The sequence below is a fragment of the Puma concolor genome, chromosome E1, assembly GCF_028749965.1.
Source record: "Puma concolor isolate L17-30 chromosome E1, mPumCon1.1.hap2, whole genome shotgun sequence".
Lineage (NCBI taxonomy): Eukaryota > Metazoa > Chordata > Mammalia > Carnivora > Felidae > Puma > Puma concolor.
Genome location: NC_141680.1, coordinates 50,549,653 through 50,564,086, shown reverse-complemented (window position 1 = coordinate 50,564,086; position 14,434 = coordinate 50,549,653). Strand labels below are relative to the sequence as shown.

Genomic DNA, 14,434 nt, shown 5'->3' with positions numbered 1-14,434 from the left:
ACAAAGCCTCTGCTCCCTTTGCCTCTTTCGTAGCAGCCAGCACAGGGCTCCGCACACAGTAGGTGCTTTATTAGATGCTTGTAACCCAACCGGGAGCCAAGCCATCCTGCTCTACTGCCCACCCCACTGAGTGGACGATGACGTGGCTCGGTGGTGGGGCTGGCTGTTTGGGATTTTCTTGTTCCCTCCTCTGTCAAAGCCAGTATGGGAAGGATTGTGCTCTGCAGCCTGGTGGGCAGGGCGCCTTTGCGTCCGTGGAACCCACTTTGGAAAACACTCACAGAAACGGAACAGTCAAGGTCTCAGGAAGGAGGCAGGGTGAAGTTCAAATGCAGGTACCACCACCGGCCGGCTCAGCAACCTTGGGCACGTTTCTTAACCTCTCTCTGTGTTCTCACACACCCACACCTCCAGGAAACCAGCGTGGGGCTTATTCTGTGGACAGTCAGCTGAGGGGGCAGGGCCGGTGCTGTGGAACTAGGGTCAGGACGTCCCCCCTTCTTGTGAAGGGCACCCATTTCCCTCCCTGTCTTCCTTCTCTCCACTCCTACAGCAAGCTCAGACCTCACAGACGAATCAAGCCTCCTGACCTGAGTGTGGCTTCTGTCCCCTTGCAGCTGGCTCAGCCAGGATATACCCATGTCTCAGCTGAGGGATGACGCTATGCTTTGGGTAGGGCCGCTGGATCACCCCCAGGGCCCTGAGCTCGGTGACCCCACCTCCCTATCCCAGGTGCTGAGGCACCTGACTCTTTGTGAGCATCAACGTCCTATTTCAACGTTTTTGACTTTGTATTACTGCAAAGGACCACTGGAAGGTGCTGACAGCCAGGCAGCGTGGCAGGCTTGACCGGCTCAGGCCAGACACACTGTCAGAGTTTCCGGGGGCTGCCAGCCTACCAGAACTGTGCCTGCACCCTGCAGCCCCACTAGGTGGCCCTCTTTGGGGCTCTCATCACATCTTGGGCTTTCCCTAGCATGGCACTGACTACATTGTAGCATAGTTGCGTGTTTGCTTGGCACAGAGCTTCTCAGAAGTCCGCAGATACACAGCTCACCTGGGTCTTGTCGCAATGTCGATTCTGGTTTACAAAATTGGAGGGGCGCCTGGGTGGCTCAGTCGGTTAAGCGTCCGACGTCGGCTCAGGTCATGATCCCGCGGTCCGTGGGTTCGAGCCCCGCGTCGGGCTCCGTGCTGACCGCTCGGAGCCTGGAGCCTGTTTCGGATTCTGTGTCTCCCTCTTTCTCTGGCCCTCCCCTGTTCATGCTCTTTCTCTGTCTCAAAAATAAATAAATGTTAAAAAAAAAATTAAAAAAAAAATAAAAAGAAAATTGGAGGGCCCTGGGATTCTGCGTTTCTGACAAGCTCCGGGGTGACGCTGATGCTGCTTGTCCGTGGGTCACACTTTGAGTAGGAAGGATCAGTCGTTCTCAACTTGGGCTTTACGTTAGAATCGTGCAGACTGTTTATAAGATACCACGGCCCCCACATGAGCCCAGTTGCACCAGAATCTCTCAGGCTGGCAACCCAGGCCTTAGGGAGTTTTAGATGCTCCCTGGATGTTTCTAGATTAACCCAGAGTTCGGTTCTGAGCCGGCCCGTGGGCTCCATCAGAGTCGGCAGAGTCGGCATCTGTGTTTCCCAGCTCTGAGCCCAGGGCCTTGGCCTCGGCAGGAATCGGTACCTGTGCTCATGGCTCACTTTGTGTAGATGCCTGGTCTCTGGCTGGTTCAGAGCTGGCTCCTGCCAATACCACGTGCTGGGCCGCCAAGGTCAGATGGTTTCTGATGAGGTGGGTTTAGGAGGCCCATTGGGTTTGGACTGTGGTGTGGCTTCTTGACTTGTGTTGACCCAGAGCTGCAGCTGATTAGAGCCCATGAGGAAGATACCCTCCCAAGATGCCTTCCCTGCCCCTCTGCCTTATTTACATATTTATTTATTTCTTTATTAATAAATGTTTGTTTATTTTTGAGGGGGGGAGGGGCAGAGAGGGAGAGAGGGAGACACAGAATCCGAAGCAGGCTCCAGGCTCTGGGCTGTCGGCACAGAGCCCGATGCGGGGCTCGAACTCATGAGCCGTGAGATCATGACCTGAGCCGACGTCGGATGCCCACCTGACTGAGCCACCCAGGCGCCCCTGTGCCTTTTCGTATAGGGTTGACTTTAGTTCCCTCCCGAAGACCCCTCGTCCTGGCCTGCTCAGAGCCATGGTGGCTACCACCGGCCCACCCTCTCTCTGCCTCCAGAGCGCACCTCCTGCTGGCGGGACCTTGGCCACAGGCCGCCCAGCGACCTCTGGTGAAGATGAGTGGCTGCGGGAGGAAGGCCCTGACCCTGCTGAGCAGCGTCTTTGCTGTCTGTGGCCTGGGTCTCCTGGGCATTGCGGTCAGCACTGACTACTGGCTGTACCTGGAGGAGGGCGTGGTCCTGCCCCAGAACCAGAGCATGGAGATCAAGATGTCCCTGCACTCCGGCCTGTGGCGTGTCTGCTTCCTCGCAGGTAAGGGCACCCCAGGTTGGGACAGCCTGGCCCCAGAGAGAGGGCCGGCTTGTGCCCCCTTGGAAAACCTGCCCAAGGGGCTTCCCACGGGGAGGAGATGCCCCTGCTGGACGGGGCGGGGGGGCGGTTCACCAGGGACGGTCCTCGTCAACTCTGGGTGGCGCTCCCTGCAGTGACCAGGGCCCGTTCCAAACTCAAGCCCTGAGTCACGATGTCATCCCCCCGGGACCTGCGTGTCCTCACCTGAAAGATGACTGTAACCACGCCTTCCCCGAACTGCACCTCGCAGGCTGGACGAGGTGGCCTCACCCGGGTCTGGAACTGTTCAGGGGCTTCTCCATCTCAGGGCCTCCCCACAACACTCCAAGGCAGGACTTACTTTTCCAATCTTACGTGAAGATCCGGGGAGGCGAAGTGAGTCTCCGTGACTCAGCGTCACATATATCCGCTAGTTTACAGAATGGGAACTACTTAGCGGTTTTCCTCTTCCAACCCCATGAAGTGGGAAAGAGAAAACACAGATGCGGGTCCTTCCAAATCTGCAAGATGGTGTAGGCTCGGATCCCGCCTATCTGGGCCTCCCTCCAGTTTGCTGGGACTTCTCTGGAACCCTTGAGTTGCCGTTCCCAGCACTTGGCCTTTATCCCTTTACCATGGCCCAGAGCCACCTGCACAGGAGGAGCATCTCCGTACTCCGTGACTGGCCACCAGCCTGAGCTGGCTGGAACTGCCACAGTGTGATCACTGAGCATTTCTTGAAGGGCCCTGTCACCTACGTGCACACTGGGCAGAGGGAGCATGTGGTCCCTTTATAATAAACAGGGTTTTGGAGGATGGGGGTGGTGATTGGTGCCCACCAGTATTCAGCAGGGAGAGCACCCCGAAGCCTGGCCTCCTGGTGACTTGTGTCTGCTTTGGGAATGGCACCTGACGTTGACCTCACCTCCCACCGCCCTAGACTATGTGGCATCGATCACATGGTCACATGTAAATGTGAAGCAGCATTTGAAGTCCCTAGTATTTGGCTTCCAAAATGATTGACAAGGCTTTCCGGGCTCTGTTCCATGACACCCACCCTGGGGAGTCTAAGCCAGCCTTGCACCATCGTCGGCCGAGCCTGCCCCAGAGCAACGAGACGGCCGCCAGATGTGTTATTCAACCTCCGGTTTGCAGGGCTGACTGCCTCCCATGTGACTCTTGATGCGTGGGTCCGTCTTCACAGTGGCGCTTCTGTAGGAAACATGTGATGTCGGGATGTGATGTCTGCGGGAAAGATGTGGGTCACCAGCCAGGGACGGGACGCCCTGGGGTTAGATCCAGCCCAGGTGCAAATACACTGTGGGTCAAAGCCCCCAGAAGCAGCTGGGAACCCCATTTGAATGTACTAACTTCCCGTCCACGTTTCAAGAATCACCTGGAAACGTCAATGATTCTTGTCTTCACAGGTGAGGAGCGGGGCCGCTGCTTCACCATAGAGTATGTGATGCCCATGAACACCCAGCTGACATCAGAGTCTACCGTCAATGTTTTAAGTAGGTGCCTCAGACTTCCTGACCTGGGTCACTGGCTCCCCAGAGCAGAGCAGGGTGAAGGGGAGAGTCGGGGAGAGACCAGGTTGTTTTGCAAGAGCTAATGCCCTTGGACTCAGCCGGCGGTGCTGGCCTGAGCCCACCAGAGCTCACTCTGCCAATTATTCTCCCAGTGGCCATGACGGTCTTGTGACCCAGGCAAGGGAGAGGGCATTCCGCCTCGTGTCTTAGCCCGTGCGGGCTGCCGGAGCAAAATGCCACAGACCAGGTAGTTTATCAACAACAGAAATTTCTTTCAGTCCTAGAGTCCGGAAGTCCAAGATCAAGGTGCCGGCACGGTCACGTTCTGGTGAGGGCCCCCTCCCTGCTATAGCCGGCGCCTTCTTGCTGTGTTCTCACGCAGATAAAGGGGAGAGGGAGCTCTGTGGGGTCTCTTTCATAAGGGTATTGATCCCAGTCATGAGGGTTCCACCCTAAGCATTCAAGCTATATTACTCAGGGAGCTAATGCAAATTCTCTGGCCCCCAAGGTTGACTTCATGGACTTTGCCTCACCAGGGCTGATTCTGAACCACCCACCTCCACCAGTATGAACTTGCAATACAATTCTGATACTAATCACTCCAAGTTAGCACAAAGTCACAGTCTAAGTTCTCAGCCCCCAACCGGACTGCCCTCACTTCACACACCAGCTGGAAGTTTGGAAGTCCCCAAGGCCACCAACATTACTGACAAGCTGGCTACAAGTCAGGCGTTCCTGTGACCCCCTCAGGTTCAAAAAATTGCTAGAACCACTTGTAGAATTCAGGAAAGTGCAATACTTATCACAGTTTTATTATAAAGGATACAGATCAAGATCAACCAAATAAAGAGGCACGTAGGGTGAGATCTGGGAGGGTACTGAATGCCGAGTCTCCATGTCTTCTCCCCACAGGATCAGGATGCATCACCATCCTGGCACATGGATGTGTCCACTAATCAGGAAACACAACCAGGCTTTGGGGCCGAGTTTTTACTGGGCTGCATTACAGAGGCAGGTTGAGTGAGCTATCAACCACATGACTGAACACAATCTCCCCCTCCTCTTCCCAGAGTCGGGCCTGTATCACATGGCTCAAAACCCCTAAACTTCTAATCCCATGGTTGGTCTTTCCAGCCCCCATCCTGAGCCAGCTGATTGGAAGAAACTCGGTGTAGTCAGGGAGCCCACTATGAATATCAAAGACACTCTTATCACTTGGGAAATTCCAAGGATATAGAGGTCATCTCTCAGGAACCAAGGACAAAGATCAGATACATTTAATATGCAGACCATTCCCGAAATTGAAGAAAACCAAGGCCAGGAACTGTCTCCTGCACCACTCAGAGATAGATGCCTTTGCCCATGGAGAATACCCCCCAGGAGAGGAAGGGAGAAGGGTGACCAGGCCCTTCCACAGCTGCCATATTGGATGCCTAGTAGTTTGTGCTGGGAGAAAAGACAGAAACATGTTGGCCCTTGAAATCAGACCTCCCAGCCCTGCCTCAGGGACAGAAGCCCTGCCAGCACTGGGAGGTCCCCAGGCCCCCCAAGGAGGGTATGGAGCCCAGAGAACTGGGCCAGCCAGAAGACTTCAGGGACCGGTTGGCAAACACTTCCAGGAACACTTGAACTGGGTGGGTGAGCAGGAAGTAAGGCCGTGGGAAGCTGACAGTATCCTCTTGTCCCCTCGATTAGAAATGATTCGTTCGGCCACACCATTCCCTCTGGTCAGCCTCTTCTTCATGTTCATTGGGTTTATCCTGAGCAACATCGGACACATCCGTCCCCATAGGACTATACTGGCCTTTGTCTCCGGCATCTTTTTTATTCTCTCAGGTAAGACGTGCTGTTTTCTTTCGTGCACTCTGGACTCTTGATCAATGGCTCTGCTCTGGGAAGTACTGATCACAGCTGTGGGTCAACCCCTGGCCCTGGAGCCACTGAGTTAGTGCCCCAGGAAGAACTGAGTCACAGTGAGGGACACCGCTGATGACCTCACGTCCATCCATGACCCTGCGAGACTCACCTGGGGCAGAGTGGGGATTACAAGCCTGGGCTATCCCCTCACGCCTCACTGTTACCACCTCTTGTTTCTTAGTTCCACCAGTAGTGAGCATACTTATTTTTGAAGGGGGTATTTCTTCCTGATTTTGCAAGAAAATGCAACCTGCCTTTGGAATACTGGCCCCTTCACTCCCAGCCCTGAGCTATCCTACAGGAGACTCCTACTGTCCCCTTCACTTTCCAGTCACACCCCATGCCCAGGTCCCTTAAATATGGATCTATCTTTTTGGATTGACACCAGGTTGTCATTCATTCATTCATTCATTCATTCATGATATCTACCAGACTTTATTCTGGTGTTGGCATCATTGCCTCCAAAAAGGTCAGCATAGTGGGAGATATAAACAAGTAGACAGTGAATTTGAACACAGCAGAAAAAGGACTATGATAGCAGTCAGCCAGAACTGCTATGGGGCCGAGAGCAGTGGCTGAAACTCAGACCAAGGGTTGATCAGGGAAGATGACCAGGAGAAGGCGAGCTGAAGGATGAGTAGGAGTTAGGTAAAAGAGTGAGGTTGGGGGTGGGGATGGAAAGGGAGCCTGGAGGAAAGAGAGAGGATGGGGCGGGGGGGGGGAGGGGGGGTAAGGTGCAACGTGGTGGGAGGAGAGATGGGATGTGAGGTCGCCTTACAGATTGTGGACGCTGTGAGAAACTTCAGAAGGATGTTGAGCTGAGGGATGATATGATCATATTTGGGGATTTGGGAATGACCACCTGGGGAATGAAGGGAGAGGGGGATGCAAGACAGGGGCAGGGAGAGCAGGTGAGAGGTTATTTCGGTGGCACAGGAGAGAGGTGACGGTGGCCCAAACTAAGGGGATGAGAGGAGAGAAGAGGGAGTGAAAGCATTCAGGTGACATTTGGAGGGTAAACTCAACAAGACAAGGACTAGGTTTCCAAGGGAAGAGTCAACGGTGGTGCCAAGTTCTTGCTTGGGCAGTGGGTGGATGACGTGCCACATCATTGATCTAGGGACCACGGGAGAAGAAGCAGATTTGGGCCCAGCTCATGAATTTAGTGTGGGAAATGCTGAGTTTCAGGTGTCCGTGTAACATCTGGGAGGAGGCATCCCAAAGGCTAGAGGGTCCGTCCGTCCTTCCTTTTCTCCTTCCTTCCCTCCTTCCTTCATTCCCTCCTTTCTTTTCTCCTTCCTTCCCTCCCTCTTTCCTTCCTTTCTTTTCTCCTTCCTTCCTTCCCTCCCTCCCTCCTTCCTTTTCTCCTTCCTTCCCTCCCTCCTTCCTTCCATTTCTCCTTCCTTCTTTCCTTCCTTCCTTCCCTCCCTCCTTCCTTCCATTTCTCCTTCCTTCTTTCCTTCCTTCCTTCCTTCCCTCCCTCCTTCCTTCCTTCCTTCCCTCCTTCCTTCCTTCCTTTTCTCCTTCCTTCCTCCCTCCCTCCCTTCCTTCCCTCCCTCCCCTCCTTTCTTCTCTTCCCTTCCCCTCCCTCCCTTCCTTCCTTCCTCTCCCTTTTTTTCTCCCTCCATCCTTTCTTCCATTCATCTGTCCATCTTTTTTTCAACTGACCCATCCATCTTCCATCCATTCTTCCATCTATTAATCCATTCATCCACCTTTCCATCCATCAATCCAACACGTATTTATTGAGCACCTGCAGTGTCCTAGGCCTGCCCTCTGCATGGTGATATTTCTACCTAGTCTAAGAGGTACAGACTCAGGGGTTAAACTTTTCCTTTACCTTTCTATGAACTTCAAATAGTCAAGGCTGTACAGTAGCTTCAAGGCGCCTGAAGTTTTTCAGAAGCAGGCAGCGGGATCAGAAATCTCAGAGTGAACTGGGCCACCTGAAGTTGTTTTCATGATAACAATAACGAGGATTCCCTTGGGCCAGCAATGATTCCAGTGTGAGTCAAGCACCAAGGAAGGCTTGAATCACAGCTATTTTCCTTTAATGTTCCCCTACAAGATGCCCTAGTTTAATCATGTGAGTGGAATTAAGCCTGAACAGCCCAAAACAGAGTAATTAATTATGTCCTGATTCAGTTACAGTAACTAATTGAATGCCTGAGGCAGTCACTTGCACCACAGCACAGGAGTTGGGGCCCCACTGGCCTCTTGATTTAACGCTTGCCAGAATCTGGACAAACTCTGGCTTAACCTCTCCTGCCTCACAATCTCAGTATGCCGCACCCACGGTCAGCTGGGCTGTGAAGACCATGGGCCACTTGGTCTCCACAAGGAGGTCACCACCCCCTGCTGGAGAGGGAGATTGGACGCCCTGGCCGCCTCTGCCAAGGGAGCCCGTCTCGTTCCTCAGCTTAGCAAAAGCCACGTGCTAGTTCAGTGGTCTACACCCTTACTTCACATTATCTTTAGGAGAGCACAGTGCCAGGGGCCCAGCCCAGGCCAAGTGACTCAGAATGTTCAGGGATGGGGCTCAGGCAAGTATGTCTGACAGGTCATCGTAGTGGGCAGGTGGGTTGAGACCCACGGGGCTTCCCTGGCCCAGAAGGTGGCTGGATGGGGAGCTTTCTTAGCAACTATCTACTTTCTAGAAGGTCATGGTCTAAACAAGGTCCTTAGGAGGAGAGCTCCTACTCTCGTTCTAGTCCAGAAGGAGACCATTGTTACCACAAGGCCCACAGCTTCCTTCCTGAACCCCAAGGGGAGGTGGGTGCCCCATCAGCAAACTCCCCGGGCTTCTTCCCTAAGCACCCCCTTGCCCTTGCCCCAGGCCTCTCTCTGGTGGTGGGCCTGGTGCTCTACATCTCCAGCATCAACGATGAGATGCTCAACAGGACCAGGGACACGGAGACCTATTTCAACTACAAGTATGGGTGGTCGTTTGCCTTCGCTGCCATCTCCTTCCTGTTGACAGAGGTAACCTTCCCCCAGCAGGCTGGGTGGGGGCGGGGCAGGAAGACACTTGGCGGGGGGGGGGGGGGGGGGGGGGGGGGGCGGGGAGATGCACTCGCTGTGGCTGGGGTGGGGGGGACGCACTCGCTGCCCTTCCTCCTCCCCGGAATGTATCACTCTCTTCACCCCCGCCCGCTCCTCCAGGACATCCCTGTTCTGTGCCCGCATGCACGTCCCTCCCGGCTCCAGCTGCTCTGGTGGCTGTGTCCTGTGCAGGCCCCAGCTGGGGAGCAAGGCCAGGCCCCCTGGCAGTGAGCTCTCCTCTGCTCTCTCCTCACTGTAGAGCGCTGGGGTGATGTCCGTGTACCTGTTCATGAAGAGGTACACCGCCGAGGACATGTACAGGCCTCACCCCGGCTTCTACCGTCCCCGTCTGAGCAACTGCTCCGATTACTCAGGCCAGTTCCTGCACCCGGACGCCTGGGTCCGGGGCCGCAGCCCGTCTGACATCTCCAGTGACGCCTCCCTGCAGATGAACAGCAACTACCCAGCCTTGCTCAAGTGCCCCGACTATGACCAGATGTCATCCTCCCCCTGCTGAGCCTCACCGCCTTCCTCCCTGGACTGTGGACAACCAGACGGCCCTTCCCATGCTCCCCTGATGGTCTGTGAGCCCCAGGCCCTTGGTTGACAGGCCCAGGCTGTCCCCACCACGCTTCGCTCTTGTCCCTTGTCCCTTGACCCGTGTCGTCTCCAAGCTTCCCCAAGAGCGGCCCTGGCTGCCCCCAGCGTGAGGTCAGGAGTCTGGAGCCAGCGGACAAGCTGATCGGCTGAGGGTGTGGGCGTGGCCCCGCCTCTCGGGTGCCAGTCACTCCTGCGGCTCTCCCCTTCCTTGGGAGACGTGGCTGTTCCAGCCGTGTTATCTGTCCCCACACACCTTCCTCCGTGGCCCCAGGCCGAGACGAGCTCTGAGATGCCGAGTTCCTTACACAGACCCAGCCGGACCTGTGTGCCTGCCAACTAGCCTGGCCCCCGTGTTCGTGTTCTGGACCATCAGGGCAAAAGGTGAATCTCATACGGAGGTCTGGCTGGTTCAGAATTGCCAAGCAGTGTTCCTCGTGAAATCCCTTACCCGTTTACGTTACCCACGTCGGTCCGCGCGACACGCCGTCCTGTCCTCCCCGCCCCCCCTCCACCCCATAGGCTGTGAATCTTCTGTCCTCTCTTCCCACCAGGACTCGGCTGCCCCAGCCTTGGTCCCTACCGGGCTAAGTGGGGGGGTGGGGGGGGGGATTCTGAGGCTACTCTGAGAAAGTCACAAAGAGGTGTTAATGGCTGATGATGTCTTAATATGTATGGCCCCTATACCGTTTTTAACAGGGGTCTTTAATGCCTTAACCCAAGAAGTGACTCTGACAAGGAGAATTTCACACTTTGGCTGGTCCGAGTTAGTACCATCAGGCACTGTTTCAGGCCCTGGGGATACTGCCCCTGCTCAAATGGGCAGTATTTCCTGTCCAAGGCCCTAAAATACAATCCTACAGACACACGTCTATACCACCTAAGTAGAAGGCAGCTTTCAAAGAGGCTGCCTGGGATTTGGAGCTGGATCTGCCAACACCTGGTGCATTTTGAGTCTAAGCAAGCCAGACTTGGAAGGATCCAGCCCCTCTCTGTGAACATTTGGGGGTTGCCCTTTAATCCTAACACAGGGCAGCATCTGCTTCCTGGACTTGGGGCCTATGTCGGCCACTAGATGGTTCCAGATGAGGCATGGTGATGCCCGTTTCCCTAGTAGCAAAGCTGGGCTGGGAGGTACCAGGCCCTCTCCATGAAATGCAGCGGGGTGGGTGGGGAAATCGATAGAAGGGCCGCCGCAGGATGTGACCCCAGTCCTCCAGGCATCTTCTCAGTGTGTGTAGTTCTGGTTTTGAGATTGTGAGCAGCGAAACAAAGCCAGGCTCTCTGCCATGTGTTTTCTTTGCATTGCCAGCTTTTCGGTCTTTCTCTTGCTCTCTTTAAGATAGCATTGGCTTCCAGGTTCGCAGGGCCACCGCGGGCAGCACGTGGGCCCTGGAAAGCTGTACCAAAAACCACACACCTGTGGGTACGGACTTGGAAAGGACAGTCTGTTCGTTTTCTAGAACTGTCGTAACAAAACACCGCAGACCCGATGGCTCAAAACACAGACCGTTATTTTCTCACAGTCCTGGAGACCAGAAGTCAGAGATCAAGGCGTCAGCAGATTCGCTTTCTCTCCCTGGCTTGCAGATGGCCATCTTCTCGATGTGTCCTCACAGGGTCTTTCTTCTGCTTGTGTGCCCACCCCTGGCGTCCAAATTCCCTCGTATAAGGATGCCAGTCAGATTGAATTAGAGCCCGTCCTGAGAGAGCCCGGTTTTACCTTCATCACCGTGTAAAGGCCCTGTCTCCAAATACGGTCACATTCTGAGGTTCTGGAGGTGAGGGCCTCAACACACTACTTTGGGGGCCACACAATTGAACAGGTACCGGCAAGTTGCTTCGTAGCTGGATTATAACACGTGCTTCACAGCACAGTAGAGAAGATCAGAGAAGGCGACTCTGGTCCCAGCTCAGCCACTCACTCAGCACGGATCCTTGGGCAAGCCCGTCTGCTCTGAGGGGCTTGGCCTAAATTATTTTCAAGCCCCCCGCTTCGCACATACCCGCCCCCAACTCCATTGATTCAGCCTCGTGTAGAAAGCTCCAGAATGCCATCATACGTGACTTTTCAATCCTTGCCTTGAAACTGATAGCAACTATAGACCCAACCCAACTTTCCAGTCCATTGGCACCTTGCAAATGACCATCACACTCTGGTTACTGTTTACAGAATAAAACGGAAACCACATTCTTCTCCGCAGCAGAGGCATCGGTTAGTGTACGTGCAGACCAGTAGGTAGCATTTCCGAACTGGACCGCTTGTTTAGATGTGCTCTTCTCCAGTTTTTGTCCATGTGATTACCCTCCTAAGATGCACTTTCCTGTCCCTCATTTCCCTTTCTCTGTCACTGTACTGAGCTTGTTTTTGTGCACCTGGAAAAAATAGAATCCACGCCTAAACACGAGCTGATTGTTGACTGACGTCATTAGGATGGGCCTTTATTGGCCTGGCTGCTGGACTTGCTAAGCCAAGAAGCTCTTACCTTGGGAACATACAGCTTCTGCTTCTCTTACGAACAGGTTCTGGGTCATCGTCCTCCTTCATGCGGGAGGGGGGAAGGTTATCGATCATTGTGGAACCATTATGGCTTCCTTTCCGTCCACACACGAATCTCAGAACTGGGGGTCTGTTTGCAGCCTCCCCACAATCAAATATTAAACTGTGTAATCTCAACTCAGAAATCATAATCCGGCTCCTTTCCCAGTGCCCCTGCTGATCTCTTGTTTCCTCAAGAACTCAAAAAAACACATTGATGAGATTTTTTTTTTTCCTCCCCCTCCAACACTTGAAGAGGGAGGGTAATGAACTGAAGTCTGATAAATTGGGGAGTAAAAGCACTCAGGGTCACCAGTGGTTGGGCAGGAATAATTCCACTGCGGGCTCCCTCCCACATGGAACTCCCCAGCCTCCTCCTTGCCCCGGGGGGGTGGGGGGGTGGGGGGGGGGAATCCACGACACCCTCTGTCCCACCAGATGGCCTTCAGAGGAATGGGGTGTTATTAGGACTGTGGACTGAGTTGATGGGGAGGCATTTGGGGACAAATCCCTAAGTGCCACCAGCTTCTCAGTGATGTGTCGGGGGGGGCCCTTCCTTAACGTTTGGGTAACTCCTTTCTCCCCACATAAAAGTGGTGTATTGGGGTTCTCCAGAGAAACGGAACTGATAGGATGCACCTAGAGATTTATTTTAAGGAATTGGTTCCCATGGTGGTGGAGGCTTGGCAAGTCCAAAATCACCAAAATCAGATGGGGGAGGCCAGCGGGCTGCAGACTCAGGGAAGAGTTGCAGTGTGAGTCTGAAGGCCATCTGCTGGTAGATTTTCTTCTTGCTTGGGGTAGGTCAGTCTTTATTCTATTCAGGCCTTCACCTGATTGGACGAGGCCCAGCACATTCTAAGAAAGAATCCGTGTTACTCAAAGTCCACTGCCATAAATGGCAATCTCATCTGAAACACACCTTCACAGGGGCGCCTGGGTGGCGCAGTCGGTTAAGCGTCCGACTTCAGCCAGGTCACGATCTCGCGGTCCGTGAGTTCGAGCCCCGCGTCGGGCTCTGGGCTGATAGCTCAGAGCCTGGAGCCTGTTTCTGATTCTGTGTCTCCCTCTCTCTCTGCCCCTCCCCCGCTCATGCTCTGTCTCTCTCTGTCCCAAAAATAAAAATAAAAACGTTGAAAAAAAAAAATTTGAAACACACCTTCACAGAAACTGCCAGAATAATCTGGGCGCCGTGGCCCAGCCAAGTTGACACATTAAATGAACCACCACAGATGGATAAAGGGCAGATGAGATCCGGGGAAATGGTATTCCATCTTAAGCATTGCAGGGTAGGGGGGGCGCCTGCGTGGCTCAGTCAGTTGAGCATCCGACTCTTGATCCCAGCTCAGGTCATGATCTCACGGTTCGTGGGATTGTGCTCCTCGTTGAGCTGTACTCTGACGGTGAGCGCCTGCTTGGGCTTCTCTCCCTCTCTGCCCCTTCCCCACCCTCTCTCTCTCAAAGCAAATGTATACACTTTAAAAAGAAGAATTGCAGGGTAGGTGTGAGATACAGGAGTAGGGGGAGTCGGCGCATCTCTGCTCACCCATGCACGCACGTGTACGGCCACGCCCAGGGCTCTGTTCTTTCGCAGGCTGTCCCTCCAGCCGAAGCCATCTCCCTGACGAGTGCGTGGAGCGCGTTTGCAGCTCCCCCAGTGTTGGCTGGTATCCTACACTCGGTGAATACACGCTCCCATGCTAACACAACCCTTGAGAAGTTTCCCAGCCTCTGGAACACGAACACTCCGTGAGTGGGAACAGGTGAATGAGTGGATTCCACCGAACGTGCCAGATGGGCCAGGGCCCGGCCTGCACTGCAAGTGTGAAGTCAGCCATGGCACCGAGTCTCAGAGGCCGCCACGGTGCAGACCTGACTCTCCCCAAGGGGGTGGAAGGTGGTGAGCCGTAGCTGGGCCAAAGCCCCCCCCTCCCCAGGACCCAGGATGGGCGCTGGGGCCTCAGGCCCTTCCTTCTGGAAGAATTCTGTTTGCTGGCTTCCCACCTACAACTGCACTGGGATCCTAGTGACTTTGGACAGGTCACACCCTCCCGGGGCCTGCCTCGGCTTCCTCATGTGTACTAAAGGCCGATCTCCCCGTCTGCTTCTGAGCCAGACTTTTCTGCCCGGGTCGCTCGCCCTTGGGTGTTTGCATCCAGCGAGGCTTCTGCTCTGCTGGTTCCAGGGTGGCAATGGACCTGAGTTCCCTGCAGGGCACTGCTCCCGCTCTGCGTATTGTCAGCAGCCTAGGGACCTCCTTTTTTCATTCCTACAACGAGGGAGTTGGAT

The 14,434-nt window shown here is 54.5% G+C and overlaps 1 protein-coding gene across 1 annotated transcript in view; it reads left to right on the top strand.

The window, feature by feature from the left end:
• CACNG5 (calcium voltage-gated channel auxiliary subunit gamma 5) overlaps window positions 1-12,014 on the top strand; it is a 41,931-nt gene extending 29,917 nt beyond the window's left edge. Inside the window, exons 3-7 of the mRNA XM_086687807.1 lie at window positions 2,247-2,500; window positions 3,946-4,032; window positions 5,746-5,886; window positions 8,804-8,949; window positions 9,269-12,014. Coding sequence (XP_086543933.1) covers window positions 2,305-2,500; window positions 3,946-4,032; window positions 5,746-5,886; window positions 8,804-8,949; window positions 9,269-9,526 — 828 coding nt within the window. The 5' untranslated portion in view covers window positions 2,247-2,304 and the 3' untranslated portion in view covers window positions 9,527-12,014. The remainder of the gene's footprint in view (window positions 1-2,246; window positions 2,501-3,945; window positions 4,033-5,745; window positions 5,887-8,803; window positions 8,950-9,268) is intronic.
• Window positions 12,015-14,434: the final 2,420 nt, after the last annotated feature.